This window comes from Octopus bimaculoides, chromosome 8 (assembly GCF_046866305.1).
Source record: "Octopus bimaculoides isolate indiv1 chromosome 8, ASM4686630v1, whole genome shotgun sequence".
Classification (NCBI taxonomy): Eukaryota; Metazoa; Mollusca; class Cephalopoda; order Octopoda; family Octopodidae; genus Octopus; species Octopus bimaculoides.
The window spans coordinates 31,425,148-31,444,881 of record NC_142935.1 but is presented as its reverse complement, the minus strand read 5'-3'; the positions used below and the strand labels follow the sequence as shown (position 1 = coordinate 31,444,881).

Below are 19,734 nucleotides of genomic sequence, written 5' to 3'. Positions count from 1 at the left end.
TGCCTGCTGGAGCTTAGCAGCAGGTATTTAAAGGGAAATTTGACAAGACAGTCAGTCGGCCGCTGACACTCGTTGACGCTGCATCGAAGAGGCCAGGGAACAGAAGAAAGAAGACATGCACTCAACACCAGAGCTGAAGACACCTCCGAAAGGGGGGAGCCCCGCCATGTCAAAATGGTAGAGGAGTAGGGGCCGAAACCGGACGTGGTTCCTCCTGATGATGTCTTGAGCTAACTGGATCCTTTATAGGAGCTGTTGTGGTAGCAGACCACGAAACATGGTTGAAATTCCTCCATTATTATTATTATTATCATTATCATTCTTCTTCTTCTTATCATTATTATTATTATTCAATTAAAAGAGTGCAAGGTGATATGTAATAAAACATAGGTTGTGTTTGTTGAACTGAGCTATATTTCAACAGTATATCTATCTATCTTTTTTCGGGATCAAATAAAGAAATTAAAAAATTCCAACTGGCCTATCCTGCATTCTCTGCAAGACAGCATGGGTGTCATCAAGTTTTGTTCATTTGTAACTGGTTAAAACAAGGCAAAATACCAAAAAATTAAATAAATAAAGAGAGAAGAGGAAAGAGAACAGTTATTCAAAAATGGTTTTGTATAAATCCAATGGAATTCTCCAGTTCTTTTGTTCCTCCCTCTAGGGTGTGACACTAGTAACTCAGAAATATATTTATATTTATGTTCATGTTTATGAGTTTTACTAGTTTCACACCCTGGAATAATGAACAAAATGACAAGAAGAGAATTCCACAAGGTTTATACAAAACTCTTTGATTTTAACTGTTCTCTTTCCTTCTCCCTATTGTCTCCTCCCCACCCCCTGATTTAACCACTTATGAACAAATGGAACTTGATATTGTTTTGTCTCAGAAGGAATGCAATGAATTCCAGTTGAAATTTTGAATTTCTGTATTTCTGTGTATTTTCCATTTTCCTATTTTGAACACAAAGAAGGCAGACATATTGTCGAAATATTGTTTGATTCAATAAACAGAGTCAACCTCTATTTTATTCCATATCGCATTACGCTCTTCTTATTGTGTATTTACCTTTGTGAAGAGCTATGTCAATCTTCCTACAAACAGCTATTATCATCAAGTTAGTACATGTTGATTTAATTAGCAGGAATTTTATTTTCAGGTTTGGTGACAACAAGTCTCAAGGCTCTTTCTTAGGGTTCTTTCAGAATATAGGATAGTACTTAGTACTTCACTTCCAGGTTGCCTCGGCAGACATTATTTAAAACAAATTTCATGGAAATTAGTGAATTCATCAATCTAAAATAACAGAGTTTCTAGATGTTTCTTATCCTCTTCTGAGTGGAAGCCTGTTTATAAACAGTCTCAGTTTAAACTCTGTCAAGGTTGATTGACTTTACCTTTCATCATTTTGGGGTCAATAAAATAAATACTAGCTGAGCATTGGGGGTCAATGTAATCAGCTAAACCCTCTTTCCTTAAAATTGCTGACCTTTGCCAAAACCTGAAACCAGTATTTTCAGGCTGTACTTTTGATCAAGCACAGGGTTTTAAAAAATATTTGGCAACAACAATAATGTTACTAATTCTTATTCTTTTCATAAGTTAGAGTCAAAGAGCAGAAGATAGAAGAATAAATAATATTTAACCTTTGGAAATATACTCTCCTGGGGAGGAATTTCAGGATTCCAAGAGAAAAATTTGGGGATTCCAGAGGAGAAACTGTTTTTAGGCTGAAGAATTTGTTATCAGTATTCACTCTGTTACTGTAAGATTTATTTCCTTAATGGTGAATTTAAGAATGCTAATGTGGAAATATATATGCGGCTGTTAGTGTTTATGCAATAGACTGTGTTGTATTCAAGAGAGAGATGATGGAGAAAAGGCAGGGATGAGCTTGTAAAAAGGAAAATACAGAAAGAAAAGTCAAGGAACACCAATTAAGACAATCTATTTACAGTGGAAGCCACTTATAGTAATAGATAATGTTATCAATTGGTTATTGTTATCAAGAAAAAGTGTTGGTCACAAAAATGTACAGGATATCCTGAAGTTTAACCCTTTTGTTACCTTATTTCTGTTGAAATAATTCTTAAGTTTAACCCTTTTACAGTTCTATATTTAAGAGATGAGGAATCATGTGCATTATTTACATTTGACGGATATTTGTCCTCATCTTGTTTGTTGTTAACACAACGTTTCAGCTGATATACCCTCCAGCCTTCTTCAGGTGTCTTGGGGAAATTTCGAACCTGGGTTCTCATTCGTAAGGTATTTTTCGATGTTATGATTATTGTTATTATTATTATTATTGTTGTTGTTATTCAGGTCACTGCTTGGAATCGAACTCGGAATCTTGGGTTTAAGAGCCTTTTGTTACCATTTTTCAGTTGAAATAATTCTTAAGTTTAACTCTTTTGTTACTATATTTCTGTTGAGATGCTCTGTGCTTCTTTCAATTAATTTTAGATAAAACAAAGAATTTAGTAAAATTTAGTAAAATTTAGTAAAATGACCATCCCATCTATTTTTTTCCAGTCACAATGTATGTTGGGATACATTATTCAAAGTGTCCTCCGATTCATTTTTTAAAAAACAATATGGTATGATTGGAAAGATTTAGTTGCTATTTCTAGCAGGTCAAGCAGGGACCGTCACTGGCTTGTAGGTACAAGCTTGTAGCGTTAATTACCAAATACATATACATAGAGGCACACACACACACACAAGTATTCTAATATTAGTATTTATAATACTTACCAGCTGGACATAGGTCAAGGTCCATGACACAATCGAAACGGTGAGTGAGGCCATTTATTCGAATGTGTTGGTTGTTTTGAATATACAGGGCCTTGTTCTTAACACCCTGTCCAAAGATGGGATATCCAGAAACAGTAGCGTCCAGTCCAGAATTCGGATCTAGCTGACCCTTGGAAAATACATCCATCGGAAGATAATATTTAGCTGGTTGTTGAACTGAAATTACAAAGTGATAACAAATAAGATAATGTATATTTTGTACATATTACAGATACACACACACATATAGATATATTTATTCATTATACCTTTCAATTTATTTCTCCTTTTGTCTCAATGTTACCTGACCAATTCCAGGTGCAGTCCTATTTTTATTTTTGCTCTTCGGTTTAACAAAATTGCCTTTTGGTTTAATAAAGTTATAAAATTATCCTCTTATACTACATATATATATATATATTATCTTCTTATACTATATATATTTTCAATACTTTTCTCACTAGATTAAATGTTCGTTTCTCTTTTATGTCTTCTGTAATTTTATTTTTGGATCTTCTCTCTCTCTATATATATATATATATATGAAGAATTTTCCTCCGTCTGGCTATTTTTCTTGCTAGAAGACACAAAGTTGCACTGTGGAACAGTCATTTTAATGAGTTTTTAAAAATTTTTTATCACTTGACGAGATACATTTGCACCACTGGATACTCCTGAACCAGTTGTGGAGTGTTCCACAAGAGGAATCGATGCTACATATGTTGAAACAATTGTTGTGATTAATAATATATTCTCATATATTTCATCTTCTGTCATTCATTTGTTACATATATATATATATATATATATATATATATATATATATATATATATATGTGGCCCTCATGCTGGTGGCACGTAAAAACACCCACTACACTCTCGGAGTGGTTGGCGTTAGGAATGGCATCCAGCTGTAGAAGCTCTGCCAAATCAGATTGGAGCCTGGTGCAGCCATCTGGTTTGCCAGTCCTCAGTCAAACCGTCCAACCCATGCCAGCATAGAAAGCGGACGTTAAATGATGATGATGATGATGTGATGCATCATCAATTTAACTGATCCTCTCTATTTTATTATATATATATATATATATATATATATATATATATATATATATATATATATATATATTATATCATCATCATCATCATTTAATGTCCATTTCCCATACTGGTATGGGTTGGGACAGTTTGACAGGAGTTGGCAAGTGAGAGAGTTGTGCCAAGCTTCAATTGTCTCTTTTAGCATGGTTTCCACAGCTGGATGCCCTTCCTAACACCAACCACTTTACAGAGTGTACTGGGTGCCTTTTACTTGGCACCAGCATGGGAGCTTTTTATGTGGTACCACCACTGGTGCTTGCACATGGCTCCAGACAAATTCTCAAAGTTAATTGAAAATGTAAATCTTCGAAAAGAAAAAAAATGACTTAAATATAATTTCGCTTTAGTATTTGGTTTGTAAGATGCTTGATGTGAACTCAGGTGTTGAAGGGTATTGTGGTGAATTCTCCCAGTTGTGCATAAACTTATCTTTATAGACAGTTAGATAGGTAAATAAATATATAAATAGATTGTAAGATATCAAAGCAGAGATGTTCAATGATGCATACAAATTCACATAAATATTTGATAAAGAATGTGACATATGTATAATTGGGTTAATATGACAAATCTACATCATACTTATATTTTTCCTATGAACAAAGAAAACAGTGGCTCTATAAATATTTCAGATTATATAATTATACAATTATAACCTATCCAAAATCCATAGCCTAAGGACACAGCAGTCATTATTATTACTGATGATGATGATGATAATCAAACAATTACAGCAAAAGTAGTCATGTGACCATTATTAACCAATTAGGGCTCTCTTGAATACAACTTAATTATGTAAATAATAAGTATGTTGGATATGTTTATTTATATCACTAGAACAAGTATAGCCAGAACATAAATATTTACAAAATATGTTACTGTCATGAAATGTTTGAAAGAGAGAAAAGTCAAAGTGGAAAAATGTGAGCAAAAAAAAAAAAAAAAAAAATGGCTGTCTTGTAATAGTAAAAGTGCTATCTTGCAGTAAATTAAATTTAGTTTTCTGCTTGAATCTTAAAGTCAAAATCTTCAATAATAAAAGAAACATGAAAATCACATTTTGGTTTTTAAAAATATTAAGATAGCTGTGTGAAGAAGTGTCACTCTTTAACAGTGGAAGGAACCTGTAGAGGAGGGAGACCCAGGAAGACCTGGGATGAGGTGGTGAAGCACAACCTTCGAACATTAGGCCTCACCGAGGCAATGACTAGTGACCAAGACCTTTGGAAATATGCTGTGCGTGAGAAGACCCGGCAAGACAAGGGAGACCATAACCCGTACCTTTCCTTCGACGACTGGCCCCCATGCCAACCTTCCTTCATTGGACACTAAACTCTGCTTGCGAAGACCTGTTGGGGCAAGTGAAATCATAATTGAACCAAATTCAATGACTGACACCCGTTCCAGTGAAGCGTTAACAGCACCATCCGAGTGGGATCACTGCCAGAGCAGCTGTCTGGCTTCCGTGCTGGTGGCACATAAATAGTACCATTTGAGCGTGATCGTTACCAGCGTCACCCTACTAGCACTTGTGCCAGTGGCATGTGAACAAAACATTTGAGCGAGGTCATTGCCAGTGCCGCTGGACTGACTCCTGTGCAGGTGGCATATAAAAAGCACTATTCGAGTGTGGTCGATGCCAGTACCACTGGACTGGCCCTCATGCTGGTGGCACGTAAAAACACCCACTACACTCTTGGAGTAGTTGGTGTTAGGAAGGGCATCCAGCTGTAGAAACTCTGCCAGATCAGATTGGAGCCTGGTGCAGCCATCTGGTTCACCAGTCCTCAGTCAAATCGTCCAACCCATGCCAGCATGGAAAGCGGACGTTAAACGATGATGATGATGATGATGATGATGATTAAAATTTAGAATTTTTCAGAATTTTCTAGATAATGTAGACTTTAAAAATTGTTAACGTTTAATAAAAATTACATACTCATAACTAATTAAGCAACTTTATTTATTATAGAAGAGTTTTATGTATACACATAGGCAGGTGGAACATTGCTGCACACACATGCATGTACCCACGCATGAGCGCATGCACACACAAGTAATTGTAGTAGATATGTAGTTTTCGCTTTTGTTTATTGGTTTGGTTGCCTCACAGGTTTGTACTGTCAAGGACACCAACACATACACATTCACTCGTTTGTGATAAAACTAGTCGCACAGAAAATGTAAAATCGTGTAAACTAAAATGGGTGGAGGAACTGAAATCTGATTAACTTTCTTATAAAGAATTCAAACTAAAAACAAAACAAAGAAAAGACAAGCAATTCAGGAAATGGTTTTTTTGGGTGTTTTTTTCTTCAACAAGGGTGGACTTTTGCTCAGTTGGGCTTGTTTTGTTATAGCAAAAACATACAGTTGGGATGAAACCGACCACCAAAAATCTGGGCCACACCCTTGAACAAAAGACCATTTCTTCAAGATAGAAAGTCAGGCCTGGAGAGGTCTAAGTATTCACTGTATAAAAGATAAGGATTACCATTTTATGGAACAATTCAACAATTATTAAAAATGATGTAAATAGAGAAAAATTCATCTTCTAAAAAATTAAAAAATGAAAAAAATCTGTTCTTTATCATTATTTTGTTCCTAATTGTTAGTGAGTGGGGGGTGGGTGTAATTTAACAATTTTTCTTGATAAATTTTTGGATGGCATTCATTTTCTTTATGAATTAGGAATATGAAAATTTGTACTATCTCAATATTTCTCGCTTAGATTTTGTCCACCATCACCCCCCACACACACTTCACCTCACAATCTCAAAATTTTTGAGAGACTTTTCTCTTTGAGTGCAATTAATTACCAAAGATTCTGTCTAATGAGGGAAAGGAAAGGTTCAGATGGCACAAACATTATGTCATTAGCAAATTGAGTGAATGATGATGATCATCATTTAACATCCGCTTTCCATGCTGGCATGGGCTGGATGATTTGACTGAGGACTGGCGAACCAGGAGGCTGCATAAGGCTCCAATCTGATTTGGCAGAGTTTCTACAGCTGGATGCTCTTCCTAACGCCAACCACTCCAAGAGTGTAGTGGGTGCTTTTACGTGCCACCGACACGAGGGCCAGTCAGGTGGTACTGGCAATGGCCACACTCAAAATGGTGTTTGACCATGTTCGGATGATGCTTTTTTTACATGGGGAACCAGTCAGATGGCACTGGCAATGGCCCACGCATGAACGGTGCTTATTGCATGCTACCAGCACGGGAGCCAGTCAGGCAGCACTGGCATCGGCCATCAACTACTATTTCCATTTTTGATTTCAATTTGATTGAAATTCTGATTGTGATTTATAAAATGTTGCTCACAGTAAGCAAAAGATTCAAGGAAGAAGAAAAAAAAAATACTGCTCAGAAAAAAAAAAAGCAATGTTGGTTAACATCGAGAAAGAAAATGGTTAATAATATTCAGGAATAAATTTGTGTTCCAGGAAAAAAAAAAAAAAAAAAAAAAAAAAAAAAAAACTTCTGATGGTTCAAATCTGGTACATTCTGAGATATAAGCAAGGACCTTGCTACAGATGTCAGAACTCATATCACACTTGTATATCTTATCATGTGATGTATTTTATGAAGATTATCAATGTGCTTGGTTGAAACCAGTGGGCGGTGGGGGGGGGGGGGGGTTGCTTGTCTTTGATATCAAATTCTCATAAAATGTGACACATTTAATATTGTGTACACTGAAATTTCTGCCTATAAATTACGCACTCTACCCATGCATACACACACACACACACACATATGCACGCGTATACATATACAGATATATGTACACACACAAATATAAATACATATATATATGTGCATCATCATCATCATCATTTTAATATCCATTTTTCCATGCTTGCAGTTGAAATTTATTGAGGCAGATTTTCTATGGCTGCATGCCCTTCCTGTTGCTAACCCTCACCTGTTTCCAAGTAAGGTAATATTTCCCTATGACCAAACATGATTTTGCAGAATATTGGAAATGAATGACAGTCATGTACAACTATCACACTGTCATGTGTGTGTATGTATATATATATATATATATATATAAAATCATCATCATTATCATCTGTGTTTCTCAATCATAGTGTTGTCTGTGAACCCCTTGATTCCTGTTTTATTCTACTGGGCCCACATAAACATCTAAGATTTTTAAAAAGTCCCATTATAATTAAATAAAGTAGAACCTTGCCGTACAAGTGCATCATTGTATAAGTAATTTGCTGTACGAGCTGAGACTCATACAAATTTCCGTCTTGAAGTATGAGTACACAAATCCCTAGTACGAGCACAGAAATCATCCCATCTTTAAGGTAATTCAGTTAATAAAACCAGTTTACATATTTCTTTTGCATTCTCTTTTTCATAAATGTCATTTTACTTGTAACTACGCCTTTTCTGTTTTAAAAGCCATAAAAAATTATTTTTCAGTGGCTTTGTGGGGCCGGAATGGGGTAATTATATTTTAGTTAATTTCGACAGGGAAAATTGATTTGTAAAACAAGTAAATCGTAAGACAAGCTTGGTCATGGAATGAATTAAACTCCTACTCCAAGGTATCACTGCATTATTAGGAATTATATTAAAAAAATTATTAAAATGTTTTGTGTTTTGTAGAAGTATAACCAATTTTATTGCAGATAAATTTTAAAGACCAAATTTTATGTGGACCCCGAAGTGCCATATGAACCCAAGAACCCTTGGAGATGGGTGAAAGGCAAAGTTAACACAAGGATTTGAACTCAGAATGTAAAACACACAACAAAATAGCACAAGGCCTTGTCTCAGTCACTCGACAAATTCTTCCAGTCTTCTTAATCATATAAAATATATAAACCCATAAACAGACTAAAAATGTCAACAACATGGTACTTAACACACTTCCAAAGTCTTAAAAAAATTTTTTGGTTCCTTAGATCATTGCTAATATAGACACAAATTGGTATTTTATTCTTACCGAAGAATATTATTATTATCTTCAGCAGTCTTTTAAAATGACTAACAGAATATAAAGTTTCTTCATTCTTGATAGTATCTTTAATATATTTCCCAAATATTCCGACCTGGATGACAAGGAGAGGTAAAGGCAGAAGGCAGAAAGGGCTATAAAGTCAGACCCAGCACTGAGATAAGTATGGGGCGAGGCTGTTAAAATAGCACCACAGAGTAGATAAATATTATAAGATGGATTGATAGTTCAGCTGTGTGAGAGGGTGGATGTATTTAGTAAATGGTTCTAGCATGAGTATTTGTGCTAGGCGTCCTGTTTTCTAAAGACACATGTTATATGTGTCACACACACACATATACATATTCCTTTATTCCTTTACATGTTTCAGTCATTTGACTGTGGCAATGCTGGAGCACTGCCTTTAATCGAACAAATTGACCCCAGGACTTATTCTTTGTAAGTTCTATATTTAAGAGATGAGGAAATACGTACATTATTTACATTAGATGGATATTTGTCCTTAACTTGTTTGTTGTTAACACAATGTTTCAGCTGATATACCCTCCAGCCTTCATCAGGTGTCTTGGGGAAATTTCAAACCTGGGGAAATTTCCCCAAGACACCTGATGAAGGCTGTAGGGTATATCAGCCGAAGCATTGCGTTAATAACAAACAAGATGAGGACAAATATCCGTCAAATGGAAATTATTCTTTGTAAGCCTAGAACTGAGGATTCTGTTGAATCTGAGGAGGGTCATAATGCCAATAACAAACACACACACTAATTCTGTTTCACTTCTTATTCATTTGTCAATTGGTTAATCATTTAATCACTTAACTGATTGTTTGATTAATCTTTCAATAAATCAATCTGTTTCAGAATTGGAGTAGAGAGGGGAAATTATTGTTGGGGTTGCAAATGACATCATGAAAAGTAATGAAAGGACTTTGTCAACCTTGATTAATTGGTTAACTGAGTGATAAACCAAACAATCAATTTGTTAATTGGTTGAATGGATAACTAAATGACAAATAGAAAAAATAAAGAAGTGAGCTAGAATCAGTGTGTGTGAGTGTTTATTATTGGCATAATGACCCATCCGAAGATAGAACAAACTCCTTTGTTTCTCTCCGAAGTCAATAAAAAAACCTCCAGATTTTAAAGATAAGACGTCAAGTATTTGACCTTGTGTAACCTGTTTCTTAATTACACACCTGTGATAGACCTTATCAGGAGGCACAATGGCCCAGTGGTTAGGGCAGCGGACTCGCGGTCGGAGGATCGTGGTTTCGATCCCTAGACTGGGCGTTGTGTGTGTTTCTTGAGTGAAAACACCTAAAGCTCCACGAGGCTCCGGCAGGGGATGGTGGCGACCCCTGTTGTACTCTTTTGCCCCAACTTTCTCTCACTCTTTCTTGAGTAACGTTGCGATGGACTGGCGTCCCGTCCAACTGGGGGGAACACATACACCATAGAAACTGGGAAACCGGGCCCATGAGCCTGGCTAGGCTTTGAAAGGGCAACGTTTATCATATGTTTATCGATAGACCTTATCAACTTTGTGTGTGTGTGTGTGAGTGTGTGTGTGTGTGCAATTTATGTTGAGCAAATGAAAAGCGAAGTTAATGTTTGTGATTTTTTTCAACCAAGCTGTTACTATCTATTTCTACGCTGGAGTTTCCTAAGTTTCTTTGTTTGCGTATAGATTGTTGGAGAAAGTATTTCTATTGGCGAATACATTTCATAACCGTAACCAGTTAAGAAGCTCACAGTAATTACAACAATACACTTTGCCTCACAACACTTAACACAATGGACATTACAACTCTTCTACTTATGACCTTGTACACACTCTAGTTTAGCATTTTGCAGGAGTTAGTTTAACTTTAAGCTTAGAGAGGCAAATGAAAATTGTGTAACTCTAAGTTAGAAGAGTGTAAATAAAAAAAAAAATAATATTGAGAGAAAAGAAAAAGAATGAAAGACTTAGAGGTGGAAGGAAGGTTGTGCAACATATGTGAATATGTGATCTGTGTAGACTGTTGGTTATTTTGAAATGTTGTTGAAACAAGAAGTAGGAAAAATAACTACTCCCCCTCTCTCTCCCCCTCCCTCCCTCCCCCCTCTCTCCCCCTCCCTCCCTCCCCCTCTCTCTCCAACTGCTTTGCTTTCTTTATGACTACCTTACCATCATCACATATGGAGGTTACATGTGTGTGTATTATATATATATGTATATGTACATATGTATATGTATATATGTGTGTGTGTATATATATATATATATGTATAGATATGTATATATATATATATGTGTGTGTGTGTATATGTGTGCATATATGTGCAATAGGTATGTATACACACATACATATATATATATATATATATATATATATATATATATATATTTAGATATTTATATTTACATTTTCATATGTACGTATATGTATAATTATATGTAGGTATATATATATATATATATACATGTATATATGTGTATGTATATATATACATATGTGTGTGTGTGTATATATATATATATATATATATGTGTGTGTGTTTATATGTGTGTATACATAGGTATCTATGTATGTATTTATGTATATACATGTTTATATATATATATATATACATATATATGTATGTATATATATATGTATGTATGCACATTTATATGCATGTATGTATAAATATTTATATATGTATATACATGTGTGTGTGTGTGTGTGTGTGTGTGTGTGTGTGTGTGTGTGTGTGTGTGTATGAATAGATGTAACACATTACAAGCTTCAAGCAGCTACTTAATCCAGAAAGTAGCTTGCAAAGCACACTTGCGACTTTATTTACACAGTTGCCTCATCTTCAGCCCAGGAGATTGGTGCAGCAGTGATGATGAGGATGATGGTGATGATGATGATGATAAAGAACTGTGCTGTAGTCCTCCTTCCTACCGAAATGGAACTGAGGTAGCAGATGCCACAGCCACCTACATACGAAAAGAGATATCAGCAAGAAGGAATTTTGTGCAGCTTTTCTTTGCCACCGGCACAAATCCATCATCGTTTTTAAACAACAACAACAACAACAATAATAATAATAATAATAATAATAATAACAGCACAATAAATATAACAACAAGAACAAACAACTGCATCTGCAACCACCTTCAAATATATATAGATGTAAATATATATATATATATATATATATATATATATATATATATATATACACACACACACATAAATAAATTTACATATACATATACATACATAGATATATACATACATATATATGTATACAAATATTTATACATACATATACATATACATACATACATATATATATATACATACATGCATATCTATCTATCTATCTATATATATATATATATATACATATAGATGTCACTATCATTATAATTCTGAATTTATTCCGAATGTTCACCTGTGAGATGACATGAAAGCAAGTCACATGACCTCTGAGAATAAAAAAAAAATCACAAGGTGAAATTTTTAGCAGTTGCAAGGAGGAAGAGGAGGAGAAAAAGAGAGGGAGAGAGAAAGAGGGGGAGGGTTGCTTTCTGTGAGTTAACTGCTCTAAAATGTCATGTTTATATTACAAACTGTTTTGTTTGTTTGTTTGGTAGGTTGGCATAAATTTTATTTATTCTATAATATCCTCCGACAGCAAAATAGGTACCATAAAAAGGTACAAATGGTTACGGCAAGTAGCAGAAGATACAAAGGAACCAGGGCTGTGGAGTCTAAACAAAAACCTTTGACTCCTCTACTACTGGCACCTCTGACTTCAATTCTGACTCCTCCATATCTAATTAAGTGATTGTGGTCTAGATGTCTCATAAAGCCTACGCTTGTACTTTGAGTAGGCCTATATGTTATAACTGGTTTATATTAAAGAATAAAGACATTGTGAGTCAGAATCAGAGTCGGTATAGTTTTACTGACTCCGAGTCCAGCTATCCCTTAATTGTTTCCGACTCTGACTCCGACTCTAACACCTCTTGACAACTGGTGCTGGTGTGTTTACATCCCCGTAACAGCAAAAGATATCGATAGAATATGAACCAGGCTTTTAAGAAATAAGGACTGGGGGTTGATACATTCAACTAAGAATTTAAGGTAGTGCCCCAGCATGACTGTAACAAGTAAAAGATAAAAGATATATAAACACACACATATATGTACATATATATATATATATATTCTTTTATTTGTTTCAGTCATTTGACTGCAGCCATGCTGAAGCACTGCCTTTAGTCGAGCAAATTGACCCCCAAAACTTATTTTTTGTAAGCCTAGTACTTATTCTATCGGCTTCTTTTGCCGAACCACTAAGTTACAGGGATGTAAACACACCAGCATCAGTTGTCAAGCGATGGTGGGGGGGGACAAAAACAGACACACAAACACACATATATATATATATATATGACGGGCTTCTTTCAGTTTCCGTCTACCAAATCCACTCACAAGGCTTTGGTCTGCCTGAGGCTATAGTAGAAGACACTTGCTACTTACCACACAGCTACTCCTGCGCCTATCTTTTAACAATAATTTGACATTTTTATTGGATATTCTTATTTTCTTAAAACAAAATTAAAAAATACCCAAAATAGTTATTGGTATGTTCTCTCTCTGGTTTCTATTTTAGATACAGAATTCTTTCTATTAGAGAGGCCATTCTTCTGTGAGAGAAATGAAAGAAACCTGATAAATTATCTTATCTAGCCAATGTTTGAAATGTTATATGAAGCAAAATCAACATTAAAAATGGTAAGAATTCTTCAGATATCTTCCAAGTAATACACAACTGGTTTGTATAAACAACACCAGACAATACAATATCTCTCTGTACACTATGTCACTCTAAAATCAAATTACTATACCACAACTTGTTTTGGTGGTGGTAGTGGTGGTGGTGGTAGAAGGTGATCAGGACACAAGGACTTCTGATGTATTTAGTGATTCAAGGAATAGACACCAGAATCATCATCATGATCATCGTCATTATCGTCATCCTCATTTAATGTCCACTTTTCCAATCTTGCATGAGTCAGACAGAATTTGTTGAGGCAGATTTTCTAAGGCTGGATGCCCTTCCTGTTGCCAACCCTCACCTATTTCCAAGCAAGGTAATGATTTCCCCATGGCTGGACATGTTTATCATGGAAGACTTTCGGAGTGGTTGGTGTTAGGAAGGGCATCCAGCTGTAGAAACACTGCCAGATCAGACTGGAGCCTGGTGCAGCCTCCTGGCTTCCCAGACACCAGTCGAACCATCCAACCCATACCAGCATGGAAAACAGACGTTAAACGACGATGATAATGATGATGATGTATGGGTTTGTGTGTCCTCCTACCATCGCTTGACAACCGATGTTGGTGTGCTTACATCCCCGTAACTTAGCAGTTCGGCAAAAGAGACCTATAGAATAAGGACTAGGCTTACAAAAGAATAAGTCCCGGGGTCGATTTGTTCGACAAAAGGTGGTGCTCCAGCATGGCCACAGTCAAATCACAGAAACAAATAAGAGAATATATATATATATACATATATATATTAACATTTTCAATGCCACAGAGATAAATCTTTTCTATTTTAGTTTTGTCAAATGAATATTTTATTTTTCCTTGTCATGGATGGAATTGTGTCCTTCAAGACTCTACAAACCGGAATCAAGTGAGAAATAATCTGTTTTTATCTTTTACTTGTGTCAGTCATTGGAGTATGGCCATGCTGGGGCACAACCTTGAAGGCTTTTAGTACAAGTCATTTTTAAAGTCTGCTACTAATCTGTACTATGAGTCTCTTTTGCCAGTGATGTAAACAAAACTAACACCAATTGTCAGACAGTGCATGTGTGTATGAGAAAAATGTAGAAACAAAGATACAAACATACACACTTGCATGCAGACATGCATAATATATGGTCTTCAGTACAGTTTCTGTCAACCAAATTCATTCAAAAGGCTTTAGTTTTGTTGTGGTCATAGTCAGACATTTGCCCAATTTTTGAGAGTGGTCAGGTTCATTTTTAGTATTCTCATTTGTGAGAGCAATCGAGTTTATTTCAGATATTCTCATTTTAAAAATCCTCTCTGGTTAATCATTGAGAGGACATTGGTGTTGCCTTGGCAGAGGTTTGCGCTCTCTGAGTGCTTTTGTTTGTATTATTATTATAAAAAAATTTCAGTATCTTACATCATACAAATAAATTATTCATAAATCCATCTTTCTCCAGTAATAATATGTATTACTACAATAATCCATAACATATCGCTGAGACTTTCTCATTATATCATAGTAATTATCCAGTGGAATTTTTTGGATTATATAATTCCTTGTGTGAATCTAACATCCTCAAATTGACTATATATATATATAGTCTTGGTCATGGCATGTCAGTTTTACCATCCAATCATGGTCGATGCCAGCTCCTCTGGCCCCTGTGCCAGTGGCATGTAAAAAGCACCCACTACACTCTCGGAGCGGTTGGTGTTAGGAAGGGCATCCAGCTGTAGAAACACTGCCAGATCAGATTGGGTCCTGGTGCAGCCTCCTGGCTTCCCAGACCCCAGTTGAACCGTTCGACCCATGCCAGCATGGAAAATGGATATTAAACGATGAGGATGAGGATGATGATGATATATATATATATCTTAATGTTTGTTTTTATGTTCATTTATGATAAAAACAATTTTACATTAATCTGAAGGGTTACTCGATACTTTTATTTTATTGAGTACAAATTTATCATTCTTTAGTATTGACAGTAACTTCGAAGTTTTAGCCAGCTAAGCCATCGTTGGACAATATATATATATCATCATCATCGTTTAACGTCCGCTTTCCATGCTAGCATGGGTTGGACGATCTGACTGAGGACTGGTGAAACCGGATGGCAACACCAGGCTAAGCTTTAAGTTCATAAGCAATTGTTGTGTATTGACTAAAACAACAGTCTAATATTGGGGCATATAAGCCCTCAGTGGAAAGAAGTGGGTTTTCTAACCCAACAATAAATTATTTTCTGTAGTCAATACGCAATGATTGTGTGTGAGCTTTAAGCTTATAAGATATGATTATTTACAAAATTGTCACTCATCACCGCTTCTTAAATCAACACAAATAAACACACACACACAGAAATATATAAATATGTATACATATATTTATTAACAAGTATTTATGTATATGCATACACACATACACACACATATATGCTTATTCTCATACACATACATATAGTTTGGCAAGTTAGCTTGTTCACAATGATATAAAGAACCACACAAATTCTCTAAGCATATAAGGCAATATCTCTGATACAGAGCTGTCAATATTCGTCTGATATTATGTCAACAAATTTGTAAATATGTTTCTTTCTAAGAAATCATCGGAGCGTAATTTGTATTGTCATGCTCTAATGATTTTCAAGAAAGAAACTTACTAAAAATATGAAAAACCTATCAAATAAATATATGAATATATGAACATACAAAACACACACACACACACACACATTGTATACGTCCATGTTTCCATGCTCGCATCATCCAGAAGGAATTTTTTTTGAGGTAGATTCTCAGATGTGCTTTCTGTTGCCAACCCTTGCTTGTTTCTAAGGAAGGTAATTTTTCATTATGGCCAGATATATTTTTGCAGAATATTATAATTGGTCTTAAAATGAATAAAGAATTTTGTAAAATAACTGTTTCATTACTCCTGTGGTGTTTGGAAAATTAATTAACATGAAGAAATTTTGATAGAATATCTTAATTTAGATCACTTTAGTTCTTTTGTTACCATATATATTCCTGTCAAAACACACTGCATTTCTTGAAAGTAATGAAGAATTATTTAGTAAAATAACTTTGCCATTATTAACCTGGTGTTTGGAATATAAATTAACATGAAATTTTGGTGGAATGTTTGAATTTAGATCATTTTAAAACACACGGTTTGTAACACGGAAGGCGAGTGTGTGGTGGTGTTTTGAATTTGTGTGTAAAATTGTGAATATATTTCAAGCCCTATGATGTCGTCCAAACGTTCTGCAACTTCTTAAAGCTTAAATATATAAAAATAATAAAATAGATATATACAAATTATAAGAATAGTAAAAAAAAATACACAGTACAGTACTGTTTCTACTTGGTGGATTTTCACCTATTGCAGTGGATTTTAGAAAGTAACACCTGCGATAGTTGAGGGATCACTGTACACATATATGTACACGTGCACAATACATTGTATGTATTTTGTGCTCTTTAGCGTTCACTGACATAAAAAAACTTAGACACCACAGCCATGCAGCTGTGTACTTGAAATGGAGAAGTTAATAAAGAAGATATTTCAACTAAAAAGAACACTTACATGTATGTGTTGTTAGCTGAGATGTGCTAAAAATAGTCGAGGATTTTTAATGATGATTAATATTACCTATTGCAGAGAAGGTGGTGTTGGTGGGGCAAGGGTTAAAATAGTTGAATAGGTGCACACATGGTTGTATGGGTAAAGAGTTCAGTTTACATCTGCGTTGTTTCATGTTCAGTCTAACTGCACAGAACCTTGGGCAAGTGTTTTCTATTATATCCCTGGGAAACTGTGTGGAAGCCTGCTGTATACATCATCACCATTTAATGTCTGTTTCCCATGATGGTATGGGTTGGACAGTTTGACAGGAGCTGGGAAGCGTGTCTGGTAAGTTCACAGTCATTGCTTCACTGCAGGGAAAGTTCATTGTCGTGGCTGTGTGGTAAGTAGCTTGCTTACCAACCACATGGTTCCGGGTTCAGTCCCACTGTGTGGCACCTTGGGCAAGTGTCTTCTACTATAGCCTCGGGCCGACCAGAGTCTTGTGAGTGGATTTGGTAGATGGAAACTGAAAGAAGCCCGGTTGTATATATGTATGTGTATGTGTATATGTTTGTGTGTCTGTTTGTCCCCACAACATCGCTTGACAACCGATGCTGGTGTGTTTACGTTCCCATAACTTAGCAGTTCGGCAAAAGAAGTCGATATAATAAGTACCAGGCTTTAAAAAAATAAGTATTAGGGTCAATTCATTCGACAAATATTCTTCAAGGTGGCACCCCAGCATGGCTGGAGTCTAATGGCTGAAATAACTAGAAGGATAACAGATATATGTAGACACATAACCCCTACTTCACGGGATTGAGTAACACTTTCCACTTTAATTCAGACCTCTCTACTTCCACTCCCTGCACTATCTCCTACTAAGCACATATATATGATAATGATGATGATGATATACATACATACATACATACATATATACATATATATATCCATGTTGCTCTTTTTGATTTTTGATCACCTTGTTTTTGGAATTGTTTGGAGAATACCATACTATATTCTGGTACCTAAACTTAAGTGCCACATTCAATTTTGAATCTAAATTTATATATATATATATATATGTATATTTGTGAAGATGCATGGCTTAGTGGTTAGGGTGTTGCACTCATGATTGCGAGATCGTGGGTTCAAGTCCCAGACCGGGCATTGCATTGTGTTCTTGAGCGGAAGCACTTCATTTCACGTTGCTCTGCGATCATTTCGACATCTGACATGTGGCACCCAGTTGCACCTGTACAGGTAATGTCAATTTGATGGAAGGAGTGAGCTTATGTCTACACAAACATCTGATCACTATAAACAAATCATCTGTGTGGTTATTTGGTAAGAAACTGTCGAACCCTCATACATCGTCTAACAATGGGAGAGTCTATCATATATATATATGTATATACATATATATAGACATCTATACAGATACATGTACACATGTATACTTTGCAATACTCAAAAGTAGAAAAGAAAGGCAAAAAATGGCAACAACAAGAAGTAATAACGACTAGCTAATTGGTAAAAGCAACACAGTTTCTTGCTATGTTCTAGACTCGTTAACGTGAAGTAGCAAATATTAGTTTAAGCGGAGACGCTTGCAACCACCAACCAAACTAAATATTTTCAAACATGGTGATCCAACAAAGGTGTTCTTATGTGGTCATACGGCCTGCTAGAAATAAAAGCCAAATCTCACTTGAATCGCAACCTGCCTTCCTCGGTAAAAATAAAAAAATAAATAAAAGAAAGTAGAGCAAGAGAGGGGGAGAGGGAAGGAGGGTAATGCAAAAATTAATGATACATAAATAAACGTTACTTTTTTTCTTTCAAGCATGAGAGCAGCATTGCCAAAAGTATTTGAAGGACATTGGCTGCAACCCAACAACTGAACTCAATAAGAAGAGACACACACAGACACACTTATATGTATGTATGCTTGCTTCTCAACCTCGTTACCTCAGGTTCAATCCTATATGCACTACTTTTGGCAAGTGTTGTCTTCTGTTATAGCCTTGAACCAGCCAAAAGTTTGTGAGTCAATTTGGTGGAAAGAATTTGAAAGAAGCTCATTGTACGTATGTATACACACACACACACACACACAATCATCATCATTTAATGTCCGTCTTCCATGCTGGCATGGGTTGAATGGTTTGACAGGGGCTGACCAGGTAGAAGACTCGCCCAGGCTACTGTGTCTGTTTGGACAAGGCTTTTACAGCTGGATGCCCTTCCTAACACCAACCACCCTGTAGAGTGGACTGAGTGCTTTTTATGGGGCACCAGCACAGGTGACGCCAGTTTCAGCATGGTTTTTACAGCTGGACACTCTTACAAATGCCAACCACTTCACAATATAGACTGAATGCTTTATATATATATATATATATATATATATATATCTGTAGTGGCTCCTGTGCTGGTGGCACGTAAAAAGCACCATCTGATCATGGTCAATGTTAGCTCCCT

General features: G+C 35.7%; 1 protein-coding gene across 4 annotated transcripts in view; it reads right to left on the bottom strand.

The window, feature by feature from the left end:
* The window catches only part of LOC106882798 (uncharacterized), a 101,293-nt gene that overhangs the window by 60,393 nt on the left and 21,166 nt on the right, over nucleotides 1–19,734 (bottom strand). For all 4 annotated transcript variants that reach the window (XM_089356306.1, XM_089356305.1, XM_089356307.1 and 1 more), the window contains exon 3: nucleotides 2,765–2,980. In XM_089356306.1, coding sequence (XP_089212432.1) covers nucleotides 2,765–2,980 — 216 coding nt within the window. The remainder of the gene's footprint in view (nucleotides 1–2,764; nucleotides 2,981–19,734) is intronic.